Source organism: Ciconia boyciana, chromosome 23 (assembly GCF_034638445.1).
Source record: "Ciconia boyciana chromosome 23, ASM3463844v1, whole genome shotgun sequence".
Lineage (NCBI taxonomy): Eukaryota > Metazoa > Chordata > Aves > Ciconiiformes > Ciconiidae > Ciconia > Ciconia boyciana.
Window position 1 is genome coordinate 7,073,224 of NC_132956.1, and position 24,284 is coordinate 7,097,507.

At 64.3% G+C, this 24,284-nt stretch overlaps 2 protein-coding genes across 6 annotated transcripts in view; one reads left to right on the plus strand and one right to left on the minus strand.

Annotated features, from left to right (window-relative positions):
• The window catches only part of NAV1 (neuron navigator 1), a 78,651-nt gene extending 63,582 nt beyond the window's left edge, over positions 1-15,069 (minus strand). For 2 of the 5 annotated variants that reach the window (XM_072886288.1, XM_072886287.1), the window contains exons 1-2: positions 14,980-15,069; positions 99-707 (exon numbers count right to left, since the gene is read on the minus strand). In XM_072886288.1, the coding sequence (XP_072742389.1) occupies positions 99-682 (584 nt within the window). In that variant the 5' untranslated portion in view covers positions 683-707; positions 14,980-15,069. The remainder of the gene's footprint in view (positions 1-98; positions 708-14,979) is intronic. The other 3 variants (XM_072886285.1, XM_072886284.1, XM_072886286.1) reach the window with 2 other exon arrangements.
• A 706-nt stretch (positions 15,070-15,775) lies between these two features.
• On the plus strand, positions 15,776-23,925 carry RNPEP (arginyl aminopeptidase). The gene is made up of 11 exons (XM_072844954.1): positions 15,776-16,190; positions 16,295-16,435; positions 18,024-18,172; positions 18,781-18,897; positions 19,021-19,256; positions 19,873-19,986; positions 20,252-20,364; positions 20,720-20,828; positions 21,503-21,727; positions 22,351-22,493; positions 23,629-23,925. Exons 1-11 carry the CDS (start codon positions 15,807-15,809, stop codon positions 23,791-23,793), a joined length of 1,896 nt encoding a protein of 631 aa, XP_072701055.1. The 5' UTR covers positions 15,776-15,806; the 3' UTR covers positions 23,794-23,925.
• Positions 23,926-24,284: the final 359 nt, after the last annotated feature.

Consider the following 24,284-nt stretch of genomic DNA (forward strand, 5'->3'; position numbering starts at 1 on the left):
CACCCCCGCCGTGCTCGCCTGCCTCCCCCCATCCCCGTGTCCCCCTGTCCCCATGCCCCCCCAACAGCCCCATGCCCCCACCATCCCCAAGGACTCACCGGTACTGGAAGGGTGCCACGGTGGCGGTGATGGGGTGGCTGTGCAGGGGGCCTGAGGAGAAGGTGATGGCCCCTGACCCAAATACGGGGCCCCTGCCCTGCGAGCCGCCATCGGGCTCATCCCCCCTCCCTGCCATGGCCACCCCGCTGCCCTTCCCCGGGGCCCCCCCCCGCCGCCCCCCACCCTTGCCCTGTGCTGGGGGAGCTTTGGGCAGCTCGGTGGGCTCCCCCATCCTGCCTGCCCCTCTCCTCTCGCTGCCCGCTGCCTCTGGCCCCTTCCCGGGGGACACCAGGGGTCTCGCCAGGGCTTTCTGCCGCCCGCGACGGGGGACACCGGGGCTGCCCTCCCTGCCCTCGGACGGCTTGCGGCTGGCGGCTCTGCCAGAGCCTTTGGGCTTGAGGGTCTTGGGGCCGGGGGCCGGCGCCTTCTCTGGCCGGGGGGACGGAGCCCTGTGGGGGACGGGGGGCCCCAGGGTGCTCAGGGGGGCTGCATGTGGCTTGCTGTGGGCCACAGCACGGGGCACCGGGATGGCGGAGGCGTAGTGGCTGCGGCCGGTGGGGTTGACATTGGCCGTCCCATTCATCCTGGCGAGGTGGCTGCCAGCGAGGCTGTGGGGGGAGAGGAGGGTTGAGCAGGGCCCAGCACAGCGAGCGGGTGGGCATGGGGGGGCACCCACATCCCCTCGGCCACACCAGACCCTGGTCTTGGCCCCCACTGACCGTGGGTGCTCATTGTTCCCACCCCAGGAGGAAACTGCTGCGTCCCACACCCCACGGTGAAGACATACATGATGTCCCCCCACAGGGATCCACAGGGCCAGGGCACATGTGACAACGTCCCCCAGGGACCCTGTGCAGCCCCATCCCCGTGTCCCCAGGTCCCTGTGACAGTTCCCTGCAGCAAGGCCACATGGGCACAGACCCTCACCAGGCAGGGCTGCACCACAGGCAGGATGGGCCCCTCTTGGCCACCAAAAAACCTTCTCCTGGTCCCCAAAACCACCTCCTGGTCAACTAAGACCATCTCCTGGTCATCCAAAACCATCTCCTGGCCACCCAAGACTATCTCCCAGACACCCGAGGCCATCTCCTGGCCACCTAAGACCATCCCTTGGCCATCCAAGACCAACTCCTGGTCACATGAGACCACCTCCCAGCCACCTGAGACCATCTCCTGATCACCCAAGACCACCTTCCAGTGGCACGAGGACCAGCTCTGTCACCCCATTCCTCAGGCCATTACCGGTGTCTGAGCCCCATCCCTGCCCTCCCCATCCCCAACGTTCCCCCACGTGGTGCCAACCACCCCATCTCTCCATGCTCCTGCTCTCATCTTGCCCCACAGTGACTCTCCCTGGCACCACCACCCAGACGGTGCCCTGTGTCCCCTTGCCTTGGCGTTTCTCTCCGCGTGAATGAGGACAGGGGCTCAGTGCACCACCCCATCCCACTCAAAGCACCCACGGGCAGGCAGGGCCATCTGTGCCACCACCGGTGACAGGGACATCGGCACGGTCGCAATGAAGCTCAGCCCTCCCGCAGGCTTTGCCTGGGCAGGCAGAGCAGAGCTCAGCAAGAAAATCAGCTGTGGAGCAAGCTCCATCTCCAACCACCTCCCGCCTGCAGCTCTCCGGGGAAAAAAAACCTCAAAACTCAAAAAAAAAAGTTTTCTCCAGGGAATGGAGGGGTCTCTAGAAAGACGGGGAGATGTGGCTCCGCAGGCGCCTGTGCCAACCTCTGTCCCCTTGCCTCGGTACAGCCGCAGTGAACTGAAAGGCAAACGGGCGCTGGGTGCCACAAATGTCCCAGGACACACATTTCACAGGCTGTTCCAGCACGGTTTCGCTCAGCCTCCTTGACGGAAAACCTCTGGGGAGGGGAGTGGAAGCTTTTTGGGGTCCCCGACCACCAGCTCCAGGTTGGCCACCCACCGATCCTGTCACCCATGGCAGGGGTTCTTGCCCCCCGGCGCTGGCTTAGGGCCGGGTGGGTGCAGCGAGCACAAGCGGGTCTTTGTGCAGCCGCTCCAGCAGTGTTCGGGGCTGCGCTGGAGCTGAACGAAGTCGTTCCCGGCGGGCTGGGGGGACGCTGCTGCCCAGGTTTGGGGCCGCACACAAGCCGCTCTGTTTGCAGCCCAGGGCCGGCAGCCTGGCCGCCTTTCAAACCACCCGGCCGAGACGGAGCTCCTCTGGAGCTGGAGAAGGTTTCTTGGCAAGCTGTGGGGTGCAGAGGGATGGCTCCCATCACCCCGATGGGAACAGCACCCAGCCTCAGCCCTGCACCCGTTGCATCTCCTGGCAGAGGGCGTTGCATAAGCAAGGTCCAAAAATGCCCCAAACTGCCCTGTTTTGCCTCTTCCCCAACCTACAGCTGCCCTGAGCCCTGCTCCCCCCAGGCTTTTGGGAGTCTGCAAGGACCAAGCCTTGCCCCACATCCCCCACAGCGAGCCCCCCCGGGGTGGCTCTGTCCCTGCCATGGGCAGTGCTCGGGTGAACACACCCAAATTCCCTTTTGCCAGACCCATGTGAGCTGGATCACTTGATCAGCAGAGCCATGGGTCATGGGGAGAAGGGCTGATGCAGCGGACAAGATCTAGGCATCGCAGCACCAACTTCAGCGTCAGCCAGGAGCTACAAAGGTCTGTTCAAGGCAATTTTAATTAAGGGGAAGAGGGAACTGACACACGCAGCTCTGGGCTTGCTCTTGCTGAAGCCTTTGAAACAGCCGGGGAGGTTTTCTTCCTCCCCACGTCCCTGCTGAGACGTCTCTGCCTCCGCTCGCCGTGGTCATGGCTCTGACTCACGGCATCAGTGGATGGAGGAAGCCCTGGGACAAGGTGCTCGGAGGCTCTCTGGGACAGATCTGTCCCCGAGCCGCTGCATGGGGCGAGATGGAGACAGGCATTGGGGCTCTGCCACCCCCACACTGGCAAATAGGTCTGGATCCGGCCCCGGTGGGCAACCACAGCCCCCACTGAGGGGCCCTGTGCTGGCACCAGCCTGCACCCAACGGTGCTGTGGGGTGGGCGGCAGGAGCCAGGTGGGGGCCATGCGGGGCTTTCCCTGCACCCATGGGATTTCCTTGCACCCACAAAGGTCAATCCTGGGAGCAAGGCAGCCAGGGCTCGGCACCCAGCACCCAGCACCAGCCAGGAGCTGGAGCCCAGCACATCCCGGGGGGCACAACGCTCCCAACCCCCGCTTTGCAGCCCACCCAGCAGCGAATATCAGCAGCAACCGGCTCCCCTCAGCTCTTCAGCCCTTTCCCAGGTTGTGCCCCACAACCCACACTTACAAACCCCAATTTTGCACTTTTTTTCACTCTATTTTTAACCCAGGAGCACCGTGCCTGGGGGCAGAGCAGTTCGCAGCCTTGAGCTGCAAAATACCTTGTGCAAACGCCAACAGGGTCGACCTTCCTCCCCGTAAGCGCGAGGATGCCCGGGATGGGGCCAAGAGCCAGCAAAGCTCCAGCCTTGTGGACAGGGGTGGTTAAACCACTGGCACCAACTCACCTATTGCACCCTCGAGGTCCCTTGCACAAACATCTCCAGCCCCAGGGGCTGCTGCTGCTGGGTTTCCTCCTAAAGCAGAGGGAGATCATCTGCCACTGCCTCCATAAAGCCGGTCCTGAGCTCCTCTTCAACCAACTCAGAGGCAAAAAAATTTCATCTAGTTTTATGCTACGACCTTACCTTCACCAGCACCCTCTGAGCATCATCAGCATGCAACACCCCTCCAGCCCCGCCTGCTCACCGGGCACGTGGCATCGGGGCTGTAACCAGGGTTTATAGATTTTCTTTCCAGTCTATTCACTCTGGATTTCTCTCTCGTGGACACAACTTCCATTTCTCCCCTCTGAGCCCACCAGCAGCCACTTCGCTGCGATGCCGCGGCTGCAGCAGAAGCCAAAGCTGCCACGTTGCCCACAAAAAAATCAATCCTCCCTTTGTGCTCGCAGGGTTGAGGTTTCCCAGGAGATGCCAACGCCTGCTGGGAGCCAGGCTCCGGAGCCATCCCCTCCCTGCAGCACACACCTCGGGGGTCTCCGAGGACACCCATCACTTCGCTGTGCCTGGCTAAGCATGGGTGACCCCTCCTCAGGCTTCACCCTGCTTTAGAGATGCGGGGGGCTTCCCCGGGGCTGGCCAAGGGGAGAGGTGGATGCAGCCCCGTTCCCCTGGGCTGTAACACTGGCTGGACCCTTGGGCTGGGGTCCCGCACCCAGGGATGCCACCAAAGGGATAAACCAAAGCAACTCCCACCAAGTCCCTATTTCCCCCCATCAGCTCCTGTGCCAAGCAGCCCTCCTACTCATCCCATCATTTTATTAATGAGCACAAACTAAAACCATTCTGGGGAGAGATTCGGCCCATTCTTCTTCCAAACAAATTCTTCATTTGCCTCCAGATTCATTTCCACCCCATACAAACCCTGCCCCCAGGGACCGGGTCCCCCCCGGCATGTGCCCCGCGTGCCACGCAGCAGGGGAGCAGGCGAGTGCCACGTCACGCTGCGTCACGCTGGCGTCCTGCCGCTGCTTTGCCCGGCTAAAGCAGGTTACAGCTTGGCCTAGATAGACACGGGTGGCTCTTTTGCAATTAGCTTGAAAGGGAAACAACTTTCTCCTTTAATGCAACCCGGCCGCAGGGCCTCTGTGTCCCCAGAGCAGCTCTCGGGAACCGGCTGCTGCTTGCCCTGTGGATAATGTGAGCACCTGAAATTTGCACCTGATGCTTTAATTTTGGGACTTCCAGTCACCGGGTGGGTTTTTGGCCCCACCTCGTCCCCAGGTACCAGCTTGGGATTTTCACCGTGGTGGTGGAAAGTAGCAAATACACACAAGGTATTTTAGCACCAGCGGATATTTTGGAGAAGCTGCAGCAGTGCTGCAGGCAGCAGAGCCCTGCCTGAGCGCTGGGCCTGAGCCTCCCTGGGCAGCTGGAGATGCTCATCTCCTGGCCAGGGTGAGGATGCTCATCCCAGCTACCTCCAGAGCTCAGGTCTGGAGTGCTGGGCCAGTATCTACTGGCTCCAGCACTGAACCTGAGTTTTCCCTGAATTAAAGACCTTTAAGCCCAGAGACGAGGTGGTTTCTGATCCCTTTGGATGATGCTGTCCACAGAGACATGGGTGTTCACATTGAAGGAAAATGAAACAGCCTTGGCCGAGCCACGTCCTTCATCCCAGGACAAACACAACCCAGCACATCCCTGAAGGCATCTCCTTCAAAGAGGCATCTGTTGTGCTCAGAGCTTGAGCTACTTCCTCGGCCTGGTGTCCAAATGCATCTCACATGTGCGATTTTAGCAGCCAGAAATGAATACAGGGACCTGGAGCCCAAGTCTCATTTCATGTCCCCGTTTCGCATGTGAGGGGTCACTGGAGCATCCCCAGCATCGAAGCAGATCCGCTTTGGAGCCATCCATCACCCAAGAAGAGCTGGAAACAGCCGCTCCCCCTGGCTCTTGGCCCTCCTGGCCCCACGGGGGCTGCACTGCTCCCGACCCTGCGCTGGGGCTGCGCCGAGTAGCCAAAGCCCCCGGCTCCTCCACGATGCCTCGGAGGGATCCAACCTCCAGCTCTCCCATGGTCTCAAGAAAACAGCTAACGGCTCTGCAAGCATTTCGCTCTGTTCCCGAAGCATTTCAGGGTGACTTTTATAAACCAGATTAAATTTGCTTCTCTCTCATCTCTCGCAGCTGAGAGCTCCCTGCTGGGGATGAAACGCTGCCCCACACCCCTGGGATAATTGTGGCAGGAGTCTGAGCACACTTACTGATGCAAAAAGGTATTAAACCCTTCAGCCTCTCCTGGCATCTTGCTGCCGCTCTGTGCCTCAGTTTCCCCACCCTGACATGGCCTCTGCTAGGGGTGAAGGAGCTGAAACCAGGCTGATAAATAGGAATAAAGGAGGTCGGATCCTTCCCTGGGTGTGCTGGGCTGCAGAGCAGCTCTGTAAATTGGACAGGACTGGCAGCACAGGAGCGCCGGGGGCTGCGGCAGTGCCGGCTGTGCCGGATGCCCCTGGGGAGCTGCTGGGGGGCTGCAAAGCACCCTCCATTTTTAAGGGTGAGGATGGAGGGGGGCAGCCCAGGGGTGAAGCCTGGGGTGTGAACGGTCCGAGGAGCTGAGCCCATGCCAAGGGACAGATCCCGGTGCCATGACACGGCTGCCCCTCGAAGCTGCCGCGTGCACCTCGCAGCCCTGCGCAGGATCCGGCCCCGAGCTGCCTTCAGGGATGGCTGTGCTCCAGCGCGGCCTCCTCCCTGGCACGCTCAGGAAGGATGACAAAGAAAAGGCTCCTTGTGACACAAGGGACATAAAACTTTCCTAAGAGAAACAGAAGGAGCAGGGGCAGAAAGGAGCCTTCAGAGGAGAACAAGCTGCCGATTCAGCCGCCAGCCCCGTCCCTCCGGCCCCCGCGCCCTGGCCGGGACCTGGCCTGCCTGCCAGCCGGTGTCACCGCCTGGGACATTGCCACCGCCCACATCGCCGGGGCCCCGGGCTGGGTCCTTCCCCAGGGAGGTCTCGCTGCTCCCCTCTCTCTGCCCCTCTGGAGGGGCAATGCCGGGGGCGGCTGGTTCGATGGCCCAGGCTGGGTGCAGGCAGGTGGTTCTCCTGGGTACAGGCAGCAGACGGGCAAGCGGGTGGGAGGGGAGGCCCGGGCAGCCCCAGCTCTGCCTGCCCTGGCTGGCTGTTTCCCCACAGCACGGTGCTGGGGGCTCTGGGAGCTGCTGAGAGATGGGCTGCGGGCTGGGGCAGGAGGAAAAGGACAGAAACCGCCTGCTGTCAGAGCAGAGATGCCCAGCCCCGTAGCCGCAGCACTAATCTCTGCTTTAGCCACTCCACAGCAATCCCATTAGGCATTTAACCCACTTTAATAAAACCTTGCTCTGAGCAAAGTTGAGCTCTCAGCCCGACCGCAGCAGCCTCTGCCACCAAAAGCCCCGTATGCGGCAGTGAAATCGAGCTCTGCCCAGGCTGGGCTTTGCCTGGCACCAATCCTGCTGCGGGGACGAGGACGGATGGACCGGGGCTGGGGCAGACCCCGGGATCTGCGCACGGGGCTGTGCAAGGAGCCCCGATGCCGAAGGCCTCTCCCTGCCCGCGGCACCCGGGGACGTCCCGGCTCCCTGTGGCACAGGCCACGCGTCTGGTTTCCCCATGGCCCTTCCGTGTCCCCCCATCCCGTCCCCGCCTCGCAGCTCTTTCGCTGAGGCTGTCACTGTCTGAGAGCGGCGGGAGTGACACCCCTGGGCCGGGCAACCGGGGACCCTGCGGGGGGGGACTCGGGGCAGAGGTGTCCCCTCCGGGGGGGGGGGGCATCGGGGCTGCCCGGTGCCGGCTCGGGGCGGAGGAGCCAGCCCCGGCCCCCGGCCCCGGCCCGCTGGGGCAGGCGGCAGGGCCGGGGTGCCGGGGGCCGGCGTGGGCAGCCCCGGCCCCGCGGGGACGGGGACGTTCAGGAGGCGCCGGTGCTGGACAGCTCCGCCCCGCCGCCCGCGGCTCCGCCCCCGCCCGGCTCCGCCCCCCGGCCCGTGTCACACCCCACCCCACCCCCCGGGACGGTGTCGTCCCCCCACCCCGGCCGGTGTCCCCGCCCCGGGCCGGCCGTGCCAGCCCCCTGCCCCTGACCTGTGGTGCCTGTCCCCGTTGGGCCACCACCCCCCGCCCGGGGCCAGCGGAGCAAGTCCCCAGGGACCAGCCCAGCTCGTCCGGGGTCACTCGGCGCCCCCGTCCTGCGGCTGCCTGTCTGGGGCCGGTACCATCTGTCCAGAGCCTGCGCCATCTGTCCCCCCAGCAGCGCTGCCCGTCATCCCCAGCGTCCCCAGCACCCTTGGGGACGAAGGTGGGGCTGCCTCGCCGTGGGGTGACACCCGTTGAACCTCCTCCAGATGGCCCTGCGGCAAAGATCCGCCGGGAGGAGGTTTGGGTTGTGCTTGGGGGTCTCCCGCTCTCCTCGGCCTCCCCGTTCCCCCCGTGCGGCCCGGTGAGAAGAGCCGTGAAGCCACCGGCCACCCCGCGATCGGCTCCTCCCGGCATACGAGCCGCTGGGCACCGCAGACCCCAGGGTCGCTTCAGCATCCAGCACCGTGGCCAAAGAGCAACATCTCCCATTGCCCTCCTGAGGGCTTCAAAACCTCCCCAAAACCTCCCCAAAACCGCAGTGCAGCCTTGGGGCCGAGGATCCCCCAGCGCCACATCCCGGCCGGCTCAAGCCCTTGGCCAGGAGCCATCCTGCAGCCCAGGTGCAGGCGCTCGGAGGGGTGACATGCGGATATTCTGTCTGGGCCAAAACTCTCGGAAGCCGATTGCATCACTTATTTAGCCCCATGTTCCTGCCACATCACGGACCTGGCCCTTTGCTCCCAGGATTTTTGAGCAAGAGCAGATGTTGCAGCGTCTACGTTCACCTCCGCTGCTGCCGTGCGGAAACGGCCCCCCCGGTCCTCAACCCTTGAAACCTGGAAGCCCCCAACGCGTTTTGGTTTTGCTGAGCGGGGCAGTGGGGAGAGGCAGCTGTGCGGTGGGGCTGCAAAATGCATTAACTCAGCAGAAGCTGTCGCATTGGCACGCATACGTGTGCGGTGTGATGGCCGGGGGGAGCTGGGCTTGTCTTCCCCATCCCGGCACGGGCGGCGCATCCCCAGCATCCCCAGGTCTCACTGATGAGACCCTCACTGCCTGTCCACTCCTTCCGACACTCAGCTCTCCAAGCCCACAGTGGACAGAGCGGGGCCTTCAGGGTACCCAAAAAAGTCATTTTTTTCCCCCCAAAGCAGGTTAAGGATTTAAAAAATGCTGCAGGGAGCATGGGGTGGGTAACGCTGGGGACACAGCGGAGGGTTGGGCATAACATGGCTTTAACCCTGAGAGCAGAGACACAGAGCCTGCGGTGATGTGCCATTGCTGCGTCCCTCCCTGCAAAGCAGCTGAGCTCCAAGCTGGGGCATTTTTAGATGCCGAAACTGCTTTGGGTGATGAACCAGGCGAGGAAAAGTCAAGTCATGGCTCTGATTCCCAACTGAACCCCCCAGTGCCCCCCAGTACAGACCATTCCCACCATGAGCAAAACTTCCCCATCTGGTCTTACCTGGGCAAGTGGGATGAGATTTCCCCTCAGCCCGATAATCCCTCGTATAATAAATAAATCTGCTGCTCTTGCAGCCAGGACTCTTCCCTGCAGTGTTCGCCCCAAGAGCCCCGGTGGCACCCCAAGGGGCTTTCCCTTGGGACAACTGGGTATTTGCAATGGAAAGCAAAAGCCGCAGGGAGCCCTTAATGGGATGAGTGGATTTTCCAGTGAGCTGTAAATCCGCAGTGGCTGCTGGCAAATACCTCCCTGCTCGGGTCTTGGGGGGTTGCAGCAGTCCCCGCTCCGAGCGTGGGCAGGCAGGCTGCCCGCCCGCCACCGCTGCCAGGCTCAAGTGACACACAGCCCGGAGGGAGCCACGTCTCTGGGGTTTATCAGCACAACCTTAAGCGTGTCCCTGATGCCAATGTCCCCAAAAAGCCAGGGACTGCAACTTACACGCGTGGCTGGAAGAGGCGGGCAGGGGCTGGCAATGCCCTCCTGACCCCGGCACTCCCCCCGGCAGCCCCAGAGCAGGCGGCAGCTCCGGTCCCACCACCCTCTTACGCATGAAATTAAACCTCCCGCCTCAAAGGGATGCAGCTAATGGAGCCACCGTGGGGCCATCACACCCAGAGGATGCCTGGCTTTCCCAGAGGGGAGCCCGAGCATCCCTTGAACATCTCTCGAACATCCCTCGAGCATCCCTCGACCATGCCTTGAGCATCCCTTGAGCATCCCGCCTGCCCACAGCGAGCAGCCTGGGCGAGGATGGCAGCACTCCTACCTTCCCCCGCGCCCACCCCGCGGTGCATATCCCCTGGGATGGACACCCCGATGGGGAGCCAAGTCCCCAGGGGCCAGCAGCGAGGGAGGGCACAGAGCTCAGCGGGGTGAGGGCCAGGGGAGGAGAGCGGGAAGGGGTGGAGGAGAAGCCGTGACTTATCGCCCGGTCCTGAGCAGGGGGAGTTTCCGCTGCCGGAGGTGACGCCGCCCGGCCGCATCCGCACGGGCCCCACGGCCACGTCCAGTGGGAGCTGAGGATGAGAATGGGGGGACGAGCACAAACCCAGCTCCTCCAGCTCCCACCTCCGCTCCTCTGTGGGAGTGGGGGAACCCAGGGAATCCAGGCAAATACTGGGAGGTGTTAACTCGAGCGCTGGCTCCCACCCCAAACCTGCTCCCTGCAGCACGGCCGAGACCTTCAGAGCCCAATTCCCACATCCCGGCGGTGAGAGGATGCCAGGCCACCAGTCCCACTGCCCCACCCAGCCCTGGGGATGGATGCCTTGTCCCCACCTGTCCCCTCCCCATGCAATGCCTTGGGGCACCCCAACCCCTGGTGCCTGCAGGGCAGCACCCAGGCTCCCGGCTTCATCCCTGTGTGGCCAAATCCTGCCCCTGCACCAGCGTGAAAGGCAGCTCCCGCAGCAGAGGCATGGCTGGGTCCAGCCCTGAACGCGGGAGCCACGGCGTAAATCACGGCAGGTTAAAGCACCGGTGGGTGCTGGAGGATGGTGCCACTGCGCGTACATGGGGACATGCGGTGACTGCGGGTGGCAACAGGGCAGGAGCCAGGTGGCCCCAGGACGTGCTGCCAAGCCTTTCAGGGACAGGGGTTTGCAGGACGCGACCCTGCGATGAAGCAACATGCAGCCATTGCGGGTGCTCACGGGAACCCAGCACTGAGATGGGGTGACCCAGAGCCCCCCAGAACGGTCCCGGGGGACAGCGATGATGCTGCAGGTGGTTCGGGGGACGCGCTAGGATGGGGCATTGACCAGGCAAGCTCAGAGCAGCGTGGGAGGACCAAGTCCCGCAGCAAGAGGTGGCTTCACCCCAGCTCCTGCCCCCCGAATTCCCACCGACCCCCTGGGACAGAGCAAAGCTCCAAACCCCCACTGTGCCACTCAGCCAGGACCTCTCCCCCTGTTTAACAAAAATCCTGCTTTCTCCAATTATTGTCACTTCCCGTGACAGTGGCGGTGGGTGCTGAGTGCTGGGGGCTCCTCCAGCCCCTCTCCCCCCGAGCATCCCCTAATCCAGGCAGTTAATCCAGCAGCAGTGCCCGATGTCCGTAACGCCGCCCAGACCCCGCAGCATGACCGGGCAAAGCTCGTTAGATGTTGTTTGCTAACAAGCGGAGCTTGGGCCGTACCAGCAAATACACCAGGGAAGCGTCGGAGCCCACTAGGATGGGTTGGTGGCCGATCTGTCACCTGGGAGCATTCGAGGAGGACCCAAAGGTGTTGGCAATTCGCCACCTGCCTGCAGCCCGTGCCTCAGTTTCCCCATGATGTGCTGCCATTGGCCTCGTCACTGCCTGTGGCCACTGGCTGCCCCAGTGGGTCCCAGCTCCCCGGGGTGTGTTTTGGGGGGCTGGCACTCCTCTGGGCTTGGTTAGGGCTTGGGGACCGACCCTGCCCACTGGGGACAGGCTGGTGACATGAGCTGGGGTTTCCCTGGGGACACACGGGGCAGCAGGCAGAGCCACCGTGCTCCGAGCTGCCCCGTCCCTGGGGACCCATCCTTGTCACTGTCTGGTTCCCCCCCTGCCCAGGCTGCAAAGGGCTGCGGGAGGACAGCGCGGGGCATCCCCGGCTGCCACCCAACAGGTGACGGGGGGCTGTCACCCATCTGCCAGCAGAGCGGGGGGGCTTGTGTCACCACAGTGGTGGGAATGGGTGCTGAGGAGACCCAGCCTGTGCTGGTGTCCCCATCCCAGGCTGATGTCCCCATCCCAGATTGATGTCCCCCTGTCACTTTGCTGGCACTGGAGCTTGTCAGACCCCCCGGGAGCAAGCACAGGCAAGGGGACATCCCGACGGATCGGTGAGCGAAAGTGGCTCTGCGAGGGTGACAGGCACTGCGTGACGGGCACGGCCAGGCACCCTCCTCCCCACAGCACCGGCTCTGGCGCTCCCGGCTCCGCACGAATCCTGGTCCGGGCATGGGAAGGAGGAACATGGCCCCAGGGTACGTGCCGGTCGGGTGCCTGAGCCCGGTGGCACTGGGGATGGGACAGGGTGCCCGAGCCTGGTGGCACCGTGTCCCGTCCCCGCGGCGGCTCCAGCCAGGCCCAGCAGCAGGTTGGTGGCTCAGCCTGGGGCTCTCGCAGCCAGCCCAGCCAGGGGCCCCGGGGGCTGCAGTGGCCGCGCCGGGGTCAGGGGTCCGGCCAGCCCCAGGCTCAGCGGCTGCACCCCGAGCACCAGCCCGGGGGGGTCACCTGGCCCCCCCTGCCCATCTGCCCGTGGCCCAGACCCTGCATACCCCGCGGGACAGGGGCCCCGCTCCCGTCCGCAGCCGGAAACACCTTTTTCCTGTCCATGGGGCTGCAGCGGGGGGGCCGGCAGGAAAAAACCTCGTGTTTCGGCGGGTTATTTATAACCTGGTGCCAGCGAGGCCGGCTGGATCACCCCACGGCGTCCCCACTTGCACCCTGAGCCCTGCTCCAGCCCCCGCCAGCCCCATCTCTGTCCCTGTCCCTGTCCCCATCCCTATCCCCGTCCCCATTCCCATCCTCATTCCCCATCCCATCCCAGTCCTCGTCCCCATCCCATCCCCATCCCTCTTCCCAACCCGTTCCCCTCCCCACACACCAAGAGTCAGCCTGGAGACCCCCTCAGCAGGAGGAGGAGGCCCAAATCTTGGCTCAGGGACATCATTCCCCTCCCAACCAACACCAGAGCTCACCCAGCCCCACGCTCCCCATCCCACCCTGTCTCCCCCGGTTCAGACCCACCCTGGCCCCTTGGGAACCGGTTCCCTCTGCCAGGGATGTGCTGCAGGGCCGGATCCAGCCCATGCCCACGTCCCAGGAGCTTTTTGCCCCACCCAGTCCCTGGCAGGAGGGAAACCCACAGGAAAGCACGGGGGGAAACTGAGGCACGGGGCTGGCAGGGCAAGGAGGGCACTGAGGTGGGCACAGGCTGCGAGTTGGGTGAGGCCAGGGCCACGGGGAGCTGATGGGCGCATGTGCGGGCAGAGCAGGCAAAGCAGGCAGCTCTTGCCCACCCATAGAGGCTGCGGGCAGCCCGGCACTCCCGCAGCACCACACGGGCAGTTACTCAGCGCCTGCGAAATGACTCAGCCAGGATCCGGCCGGGCCAGCCGGGATTTCCTGACTCAGCTTCCCTGGCTGCAAAACTGGGGGGGGGGGGGGGGTGTCCAACCCCACCTTGTAACTACACGGGCACCAACACACCCTGCCGGGGCGTGCAGGGGGCTCCCCCCATCCCTGTGACCCCCCTGGGAACACCCAGACACTCTCCAACACCAGGGATGACAGCATGAGCAGGTACGGCAAAGCCCTGGGGTGTGCGGGCAGCTACGGCAAAGCCCTGGGGACCCCAGCAACCGTGGGCAAACCCTGCCTGTGCGGGGGCACGCGCTCGCCCGCTTCGGGCCAGCCAGGGGCATCCGGCAGGGACGGCTGCGGAACCAGCAGCCCGGCACACCCAGGCTCCCCAGCTCTCCTCCCAGTTGGTTTTTTCTTAGGTGAAATCCAAGAAAACAGGAGCCCCAGTGCACGCACGCTGCGGGTCTTCACCGCTTCCCTCCCGCAGGGTGATGGCACGTTAATGTCCCATGGGGGACACGGTCAGTATCGAAGTCACCTCTAAGTTCTCCCCCTGTGCTGTGCCATCCCGGTTGGGGTGCAGCACCAAGTGAAGCCGGGCTGCGACACTGTCGGCTCCACGGGAGCCATCCCACATGGGGCCCAGGGTTGCTCCACCACCCCAGGGATGCTCGGCCCCCCCCCGGCCCACGCACTGGGGTGGTGGAGCAACCCCAGGGTGGCCAAGCACCCGGCAGGGAAAAGCCATCAGGCCCCCGGCCCCTTCACTATCGGTGAAAACAGCATTTTAAAAAAAGCCGAAGTCCCCACTGCCCTCCCTGCTGTCCCCACGCCAGCATGGGGACACGGAGCATGTGGAGCCGCATAGCCCTGGGCACCCATCCAGGGATCACCCATGGGTGCCTGCAGCCCCACAGCACCTTCCCGTGCCTGAAATGGGGGCAGACACCACGAGCTGCCGGCACCGACCTGCTCTGCCCGCAGAGGCTCCCCTCTGGGGCAGCACGACAGGCGTTTTCCCACCCCAGGCCAGCTCTCTGGAAAACCGTCACCCATCCCGGCAGCCCCGTGCCTCAGTTTCCCCCTGCCGCCCTTTGTTGGCACTGCTGTCCTCGCTGGTTTGGGGAGGCAAGGCAGGAGCAGGCAGCACCGGCACCTGCCTCCAGCACTGCGGTGGCTTCCCGCAGCCCCCCTCTGCCGGGGCCGGGGCCGGGGAGTGTCCCGGGGGCACTGGGGGGCACTGGGACACAGGAGCTCGCCAGCCCGGCTGCAGTGCCCCGGCACGGCCCACGCTGCGGCTCCCACTGCTGAAACAGGGTCCGTGCGGAGAGGTGGGGACATCGGGGGGCACAGGGGAGGGGACTCGGGGGGGTGGGGGGGGGCTGCCCCGAGGCTCAGGTGGCGCCAGCCCCCACAGCCGCTGCCCGTCACCCCCAGTCCCCGCCAGGACGTCCCCCGTGTCGCCGCTGGTCCCTGCAGCACGACCCCATCACCTCGGTCCCCACGGGGGTGCCCCCCATCATCTGCCATCCCCCGCCGGGTGTCCCCCGTGTCACCGCCGATCCTGTCGGGGTGTCCCCCATCACCCCCGGTCCCCGCCGGGGTGTCCCCCGCGTCTCCCCGGTCCCCCCGCACGTCCCCCGTCACCCCCGCTCCCACCGCCATGTCCCCCCATCGCCCCGGGCCCCGGCGCCCCGCGGGGCAGAGCCAGGCGGCCGGCGCGGCACTCACCGCTCGCTGCGCCCCGTCCCGCCGCGGCCCCGCGGGCAGCGCCCGGTGCCGCCGCCGGCCGCAGACTGGCGGAGCGGCCGAGGGACCCCGCGCCGCGCCGGGCCGGGCCGGGCCGGGGGAGGAGTCGCGCAGGCCCGCGCCCGGCCCCGTCGCTCCGGCCGCCCGGGGGTGCCCGCCCCCGGCCCCCGGCCCCCGGCCCCGGCGCCGGCACGGAGAGGCGGGTGCGGGGCCGCCCCTGCCCCGCTCGGTCCCTCCGGGGCGGCCCCGCCCGGGCCCCGCCGCCCCCGGTGCCGCTCGGCTGCCGGGCCGCGGCGCCTGGAGCCGGCGGCGAAGCCTGAGCCGGGGATCGCGCACGGACCCCCCCGGCTGCCCCCTGGACCCCCCTGCCCCATGGATTCCCCCACTGGATCCCCCCGTGGGCCCCTCCCTGTGTCCCTCCGCGACCCCCGCCATGGGTCTCCCCATGGACACCCCCTCCCGGATCCCCCCCCCAACTGGAATCCCGACAGGGACCCTCTCGGATCCCCCACGGACCCCCCGCCCCATGGGTGCCCCCCATGGATTCCCTTGACCCACGGGTGCCCCCCGGATCCTCCCTCCAGGGATCCCCCAACCCCCGCGCCAGGGGACACCCCCCGCCGCCGCCGCCGCCGCCGCCGCCACCGCCCCGGCCCTGCCCCTCGCCCCGCTCCGTCTCCCGGCCCCGCCCCGCCCCGCCCGGCCCCGCCCCTTCCCGCCCTTCCCGCCGCCGCGGCGGCCCCGCCCCGCCCCGCCCCCGGGCGGCCCCGCCCCGCCCCTTCCGCCCCGGCCCCGCCCCCGCAGCGGCGATGGCGGCGGCGGGGGTCCGGGACGCGGCCTCCGCCAGCAGCGCGGGCGCGTGGGCGCTGCGGCACCTGCACCTCTCGCTGCGCGTGGAGTTCGCGGCGGCGGGCGCGGGGCGGCTGCGCGGGACGGCGCGGCTCGAGCTCCGCTGCGCGCGCGAGGGCGCGGGGCCGCTGCGCCTGGACGCGCACCCCAGCCTGGCCGTGCGCCGCGCCGCGCTCCTGCCGCCCCCCGGCGCCCCCGGGCCCCCCGGCGGGCAGGCGCTGCCCGTGGAGAGCCGCCCCTTCGCCGGCTACGGCAGCGCCCTGCTGGTCGCCCTGCCGCGGCCCCCGCGCGCCGGGCAGCTCCTCACCCTGGAGATCGACTACGAGGCGGGCGAGGGGCCCGGGGTGAGCGGCGCCGGGGGGGCGGGGGGGGAAGCGCACCCGCGGGCGAGGGGCCGGGGCCGGGCCTCACCCGGGGGTCTCTCCCCGCCCTCCCTCCCTGCCCCCAGGTGTGCTGGCTGGCTCCCGAGCAGACGGCGGGCAAGCAGAAGCCCTACATGTACACGCAAGGCCAGGCCGTCCTCAACAGGTCCTTCTTCCCCGGCTTCGACACGCCGTCGGTCAAATGCACCTATTCGGCCACGGTGAAGGTAAGCGGTGCCCCCGGCAGCACGCCGGGCCGCAGACCCGGCCGTCCCCCTCACGCCTGGCGGGAGCAAAACCCTCCCCGAGTTTGCAGCGTTTGCTCGCGGGGAAGCTGCCCGCTCCCTCGTGGGACACGCCGAAACACTGGGGCATTGCGTCAGCAGCACCGCCCGGGCCCGCGTGCGGCACCAGCACATCGGAGGCGATGCTTGTTGCTTCAAGTCCTCCGCCACAGGCTGCCACAGGCCTCAGGGAAGGCACTGAGAAATAATTCATTTACGCTCCCATTTTTCTCTTACATTCATCTTCAGATGAATACAAGCAGACCCCGGCGCTCCTCTTGTTTCTCCTCAGCCACACGTGCTGGGCGCCGCTTTGCGCACTCTCTTGTGAGCGGGTGTCCGTGCCGGCCGTCCTGCTGAAAGCTCCTCTCTCCCAGCAGGAGGTGGCCGAAATAATCAGTGCTTGATGCCAAAATATCAGCTAACAGTTGGGATCAGCTCGGTGTTTAAACCTCCCTGCTCTCCTCGTGCTGCTGCATTTGTCTAAGTAATTCCTCTAATTATCACAGAAAACCCTGGTTTTGCCCCGTCGCAGTCCGAGGGCAGCGGGATGCCTGCTCTTGGCGTGTGTAGCAGCGGGAGGGCAACTGGGACGAGCTGAGCTCGGGGGGACACAGCTGGAGGAGGGGGATGACACCGGCCCGCACCGGGTCCTGGTGGGGGTGCTGGGGCTGTCAAGCTTGCAGGATGAAAAGAGCAGCCACTGGTCCCCAGGTTTAGTACAAAAACGGGACTAAATAATCCAGATTCCCTCCTTGGTGTGTGGGCGGTCACACGGTGGCACCGGCACTGGGCCGCCCCGGTGTGCCGGCCTGCTGCGGGCAAGGGAGGCTGCTTATCGGTGTGACACCAAGCCGAGGCTGATGGCACGCGGTGGCAGCTGGTGATGCCGAAATTTATTTATTTTGCCTCTTGCTCTAATTTCCGCCCTTAAAGCTTCGGCAGCGTCCCCCAGGATGGGTGAGCCTGGGGCTTGGCTGTCGTAGAGCCCCGGCATGATGCTCTGTACCAAGAAAACCGTATTCTGCACGGCACTGCGGGGGCTCGCCCCACGTTTGGAAGAAGAGAGACCGGATCAGTCTCCCAGGGCTCAGCCCAGGCCGGTGGATTGGCCATGGGTTCTACTTTGGCTTGAGAACAGGAAAAACGAGTTGTTGTGTAAGAAACGGGAGGAGAGCCAGCATCTGAAGGATCTGCATCCTTTGCCCTTTCAGCACCAGCAGCTCCAGCATTTCTTTATCTCGTCGGCACCTCACATGGCAGCTCTGGGTGTCCCGGTGTTGCACCCAGCCAGTGTTTGAGCCCAAGTGCCAAGTGATGCTGTCGCCAGGATGCAGCTGTGATCCCGAGCTGGAGCTTGGGGTGTTACTGCTCTGCTCTGCATCCCAAAACCTGCAGTGCCCACGGACCCGGTCACCTTCAGCGTGCTGGGATGTGTTTGCTGTCAGACATCGTGGCATCCCTGCTGGGTTAGCTGATGTCCCACTCTGTGCGTTACGGATCTAATAGATGTTTTTATCTATATGTCCAGGTTCCCGAGGGTTTCACGGCTGTGATGAGTGCCACAAGCTGGGAGAAGCAGAAGGATAACACCTTCGTCTTCAAGATGTCCCAGCCGATCCCATCGTACCTGATTGCTCTAGCGGTCGGGGACATTGTGTCTGCTGACGTTGGCCCAAGGTAAGTGGCTCTAGAGGAGACCCGAGTGTTAAGCCCTGGCTGTGGGAGCCACACGGCGAAGCTCCCGTGCTGTGCTCTCCCGTGGCGGCTGCCTGCTGCCTCTCCCTGCACCACTGAGCTCTGGAGAGCAGGCAGCCGTGGAGACACTGACTGTAAGCGTGACCCGGTCAGTCCCTCGCCTGCTGTGCACGTGGTGCTGCGTTGTCAGACCGCGGGCTCTGCCGGGTGAGGATGCTTCTTGCTCTCGAGAGTGAGGAGGAGCCTCGGTGCCAGGTCCCCTTGCTTTCGAGGGTGTCCCTGGCTCTGCTCATTTCTCCCCTGTGCAGCTGAATGAGAGCAGCAGGTCCCCGTTCACGGAGGGTCCCAGGTCTCTTTCCAAGGCCGGTGGTTTGTTCAGGTTCTCGGCTGTCACAGTAGCCATATAAAAGCCCTTTGACATTCAGATAAGGAAAGAAATTACAGCAGTTTGCACTATCGGTCTCATTAGCTTCCTTTATCAGCAGGCTTGTATTTTGCTGTGGAATAAACATGTGCAGTTTTTGCCTGATGAAGCAATAGGGTAAAAGTCCGCTAATGGGTAAAAATTCCTCCTCTGCACACTTGTCCAGGAGCCGTGTCTGGGCTGAGCCCTGCCTGATCGAGGCTGCAAAGAAGGAGTACGATGGGGTGATCGAGGAGTTCCTGGCGGTTGGAGAGAAGCTCTTTGGACCTTATGTTTGGGGCAGGTACGGCCTCCTGTTCCTGAAGGGCTTTGCTCCCTGGGGCCGGGGAAGGAGCATCCCTCCGTCCCAAGCAGTGTCCGCAGGAGGAGGTGGGTCTGACCCAAGCCGCCTGCTCTTCCCTGGCAGGTACGACATCCTGTTCATGCCGCCCTCCTTCCCCTTCGGCGGGATGGAGAATCCCTGCCTCACCTTTGTGACGCCCTGCCTGCTGGCCGGGGACCGCTCCCTGGTGGACGTCATCATCCACGAGATCTCCCACAGCTGGTTTGGCAACCTGGTCACCAACGCCACGTGGGGCGAGTTTTGGCTGAACGAGGGCTTCACCATGTACGCCCAGAGGCGCATTTCCACCGAGGTCTACGGTGCGTGGCCTTGCCCAGCCGCGGGGTGCCGAGTCCCCGCGTGCGGCCATGCCATTGCAGGCAGGACCCGCGCGGGTCTGGGTTCCGTGCGCCGCAGCTCAGCGCGTCCCTCTGAGTGCCGCACGCGGGGCCGGAGTCTGCGCTGCATCTCGGAAGAGGTGAAGTGTAGCAGCCTGCAACGCCCCGGGGGTTTCGTGTTAGCAGCAGAACTGCCCTCACTCTGAGAGACGGACGGAGCCCCCACAGCCACGTACCGGGGACGTGGGTGCTGTGGTCTTGCCCAGCCTCACCTTCCTCTTGCTCCCGCAGCTCCCTCAGGGAGCTGATAACAGCAGCCCTGAACTCCCCCCAGACACAGTCACATCCAGCAGCTCAGGCACTCCCAGCACCATTTGCTGCATCCAGATAAATTTAAATGGCTCTAAAAACCTCTTGCTAACCGAGGGCTGGGTTGTCTCTCTGCAACTCTACCATCCCAATGCCTTTTTTTCTCAGCTTCCTCCTCTCCCAGCTCGTAAGCTAATGCTGTTTCCCTCCTGTTGCAGCACCCCGTGCACTCGAAGCACACAGGGGTCTGGTCGGGGTCTCCAAACGCCTCCCGCTTGTCTCTGCCCAGGTTTGGCATACACCTGCCTGGAGGCTGCGACGGGAAGGGCCCTCCTGCGCCAGCACATGGACAACACGGGGGAGGACCATCCGCTCAACAAGCTGCGGGTGGTCATCGAGCCAGGTCTGTGGGGCATCCCTGTCCTGCAGCCGGCCAGGGGGAGCGGGGCAAGCGAGGTGTGGTGTTGGGGGGGGGAAGCCCTGCTGCTGGGGTGTTTCATGGCTTGCAATGGAACTGGTGCTGGTGGTGGGACCCGGGTGAGGCAACGGCTCCAGGAGGGATGTGACAGGCTTCCACCCAGCACAGAAAGCAGAAATCTTGGCGCATGCGAGGGCTGTTTTGTTTTGCAGATGGGCAGATGATTCCTGAGGGTTTTCCCTTTTTCTAGGTGTCAATCCGGATGACACGTACAACGAAACGCCCTACGAGAAGGGGTACTGCTTCGTGAGCTACTTGGCCCATCTCGTGGGGGACCAGAGCAAGTTCGATGCCTTCCTCCAGGTCGGTACGAGGAGGTACCAGGTGGAGGTGCCAAGTCATACAGAGCCTCGCAGCAGGAGGCCAGAGCGCAGCAAGACCCTGGGGAGGACGGGCTGAACAGGGTGGCTGGGGAGAGGAAAAGGAGATGAGAAATAGAGATGTTCACGGGGGGAATGAGATGAGGGCAGAGCCTGGCCCCGTGCTGGCAGCAGGTGGTGGCAATGCTCAGAGGTGTCCTGGGGGTGCAGGGGGCTGGGCAGCCCCTGGGGCGGGAAGATGGGGGTCGGCGTGGGCTCATGAGATGGAGGACAGGGAGGGCCGGGCAGCGCTGCTGGGGGTGAGTGTGTGCGGCATCATGCCCCGGCTGTCCCCGCAGGCCTACGTGAACCAATTCAAGTTCCAGAGCATCACAGCGGACGACGCCCTTGGTTTCTTCCTGGAGTACTTCCCGGAGCTGAAGGAGAAAGGCGTGGACTCCATCCCAGGTCAGCATGGAGCCTTCCTGGCCAGGGGACTGGGGCACCGCTTTGCAAACCAGCACCCTGTGGGCATCAGAGCCGTCCCGTGCCCCATGCAGACCCTGTGCGCGTTGGTTTGTGGGTTTTACTGGAGACGCTGCTGCCGCTACTGGCCTCGGCTCTGATGGAGGCAGCCCAGCGCTGGACCCCTGGGATCAGACACTAACCTGGGCTCAGGCGCATGCCTGCTCAGCCTGATTTTTTTTTTTTTCCAGCCAGTCCGTGCTCTGTGCTCAGGTGCTGTTTGGTGGGGTTTCCCCATGGACAGCTGAGCTGGGCAAGTCTCTAGCACCAGTATATGAGCGTTTGCTGGTGGAGCCGCTGGCGAGTGCTGGGATCGGGCTCAGCTGGTGCCCCAGGCTCAGCTCAGCCTTGCTGTGGAGAGCCAGGCTTGGCAGGAGCTTTCCGTCCCGGAGCCGGCTCATCTCACTGGTGGTGGTGGGGCTCTTACTGCACAAGCACACACGAAGCCCAGGGTGGCTTAACGGCCTCACCCCGTTAGTCTCTGCTTGTTGCCATCCCTGGGCAGGTTTGGTGGTGCTGGGGACACCCTCGGAGAAGGCAGCAGGATGTCTGGGCAGCAGCACCCAGCATGGGGTTCAGCCAACTCATCCCAGCTCTCCCTTCCTTCCTCACTGCAGGCTTTGAGTTTGACCGCTGGCTGAACACGCCAGGCTGGCCCCCCTACCTGCCCGACCTCTCGCCAGGGGAGCAGCTGATGAAGCCGGCAGATGAGCTGGCAGAGCTCTGGGCAGCTGATGGCTTGAACATGGAGGCGATCAAAGCCGTGGACATCACGGCGTGGAGGACGTACCAGCTGGTCTACTTCCTGGATCAGGTCCTGCAGAAATCCCCCCTGCCAGAAGGTGAGGGCCAGGCCACCTCCCAGGGCTCCGGTGCCCAGGGGAGACATGGGGTGACGTGCCCCAGTCCAGCCAGTTGGCTGGAGGTGTGAGGACATGCCAGTGGGATGTGTGGGTGCATGGCCATCGGCCCGTCCCCACTGCGGTCCAGCAGTGCGGTTCCTGGTGTCTGGGAAGCCTTGATCGGTGCGGTGGGGTGTAGAGAGCCAGGGGAAGCGTATTCCTAGACGTATGGGGACACGTGCAGTGGCGGGGGGGAGCCCTGCTGTCCCCAGGCTGGCTCAGCTGGGCTGTCACCTCCCCGTGTTCACCTCTCCTTGCACTCTTTGCTGAGGGACCTCCCTACCCTTTGCGCTGGCATCCCAAGCCACCGGGCACGTGGCTCTGCAGGGCTGCCTGGCCCCAGGAAGCCCAACACAGGCACCCTCCCGCCCGGAGCCAGCGAGCGCCTGGGATGCTCCCAGAGCTGGGGGTGCCAGGAGGCTTGGGGGGGTTCAGGGCTGGCCCGTGGCTGGGAGGATCCCTGAGGATTTGCAGCGCAGCGGGGGTGGACTCGCAGGGTCCCCTGGGAGCAGGGGCTGGGAGGCAGAGCCCCCACATGGGCGGTGACAATCCCCCTCTCGCAGGCAACGTGGAGAGGCTGAGCAAGATGTACCCGAAGATCTCTGAGGCCCAGAATGCCGAGCTGCGACTCCGCTGGTGCCAGATTGTTCTCAAGAACAACCTCGAGGCAGAGTACAGCAAGGTCAAGGACTTCCTCCACAGCCAGGTGTGTCCCTGGGCAGCGGTGGCCGTGCCTGGCAGCGTGCCATCGGGGAGAGACGGGCACAGGGCACAGGACCTTCTGTGCCAGAGGGCCAGGGGTTGGCTCTTGCTCTTGGTTTGGGTTGGAAGGGACCTTCAAAGACCATCTAGTCCAACCCACTTGCAGTGAGCAGGGACATGTTCAACTAGATCAGGTTGCTCAAAGCCTTGTCCAACCTGGCCTTGAATGTTTCCAGGGATGGGGCATTTACCACCTCTCTAGACAACCTGTTCAGCATCTCACCACCCTCATCGAACAACATTTCTTCCTTATGTCCAATCTAACCCTACCCTCTTTTCAGTTTAAAACCACTGCCCCCTGTCCTGTCACTACAGGCCCTGGTAAAAAGTGTCTCTCCATCTTTCTTACAAGCTCCTTTTATATAAGAGAAGGCCACGGTAAGGTCTCCCCAGAGCCTTCTCTTCTCCAAGCTGAACAACCCCAACTCTCAGCCTTTCTTCACAGTAGAGGTGTTCCAGCCCTCGGACCATTTCCATGTTCCCCTCTGGACCTGCTCCAACAGGTCCATGTCTTTCTTGCACTGGGGACCCCAGAGCTGGACGCAGTGCTCCAGGTGGGGTCTCACTAGAGTGAGTGGAGCAAAGGGGCAGAATCACCTCTCTCGACCTGCTGGCCATGCTTCTGAGCAGCCCAGGATATGGTTGGCTTTCTGGGCTGTGAGCACACGTTGCTGGCTCATGTCCAATTTTTCACCCACCAGTACCCCCAAGTCTTTCACTCTAGGGCTGCTCTCCTTCCATCCGTCCATCCATCCATCCATCCCCCAGTCTGTTCTGATAGCGGGGATTGCTCCGACCCACATCCAGGACCTTGCACTTGGCCTTGCTGAATTTCATGAACTTCTTATGGGCCTGCTCCTTCTCCAAGGTCAAGGTCTTCTCCCCTCTCTAGGTGCCACAGTGCCAGGGGCTGCCCATAGCGGCATTTTCTACCATCTCCCATCCCTCTGTGCTCTCCTGGCCAAGAGCGGGGTGATGCTGGAGGTGTTGTGCCCTGAGGGGGATGTGGGGCTCCTGGGGCTTCACCTTGCTGGAGCTGGGGAGGAGGTTGGGGGGTAACCCCTGCTCTGTCTCTGCAGGGGAAGCAGAAGTACACCCTGCCCCTCTACCGCGCCATGTGGGGCGGGTCGGAGTCAGCCCGGGCCCTGGCCATGGAGACCTTCTCAGCTACGGCCCCCCAGCTTCACGTCAACGTCCAGAACTACGTCAAGAAGATCCTAGGCTTGGAGGTGGCGGAGGACTAGTGCAGCCTGGGCTGCTCCCTCTGTGGGCTTTCCCTCTGGCAGGACCCCAGCGCACTCTCCCTCACCGCACATTTCCTTATTAAAATTTGTAATTTTTCTCAACCCATGGGCAGCAACCCATGGGCAGCCTTAGCGTGACTCCCTGCTCCTCCTGCCTGGGAACCAGACTGGTGCCCCAGGAGGGGACACTGCCAGCCCTGGTCTGGGCTGGATGGGCCTGGAGCAGCTGAAGAAGGTCCAGATCCACACCAGGGTCTGGTCCTTGCTGAGCTCCTGCCAAGCTGTGACAGGTTCCACATGGCAGTGGGGACGGGGGGAGCTGGTCCTCTGCCTCAGGGGGCTGGTGCTGTCGGCACCCTGGGGAGCTGACCCTGCGGGGGCCCTGCCGGCTCTGTCGTGGGCGCGGAGTGGCAAAACGGGGACCTCGGCTTCAGCACCCCTGGGTGCTGCAGAGGATGAGTTGGGGATTGCTTGTCCTCCTCCCTCTTCAC

Excerpts from the sequence above, each read along its gene's own strand:
- RNPEP (XM_072844954.1), top strand. The coding sequence starts at position 15,807 with ATGGCGGCGGCGGGGGTCCGGGACGCGGCCTCCGCCAGCAGCGCGGGC. Across the intron at positions 18,898-19,020 it reads GGACCTTATGTTTGGGGCAG|GTACGACATCCTGTTCATGC; the intron begins GTACGGCCTCCT and ends CTTCCCTGGCAG. Across the intron at positions 19,257-19,872 it reads CATTTCCACCGAGGTCTACG|GTTTGGCATACACCTGCCTG; the intron begins GTGCGTGGCCTT and ends GTCTCTGCCCAG.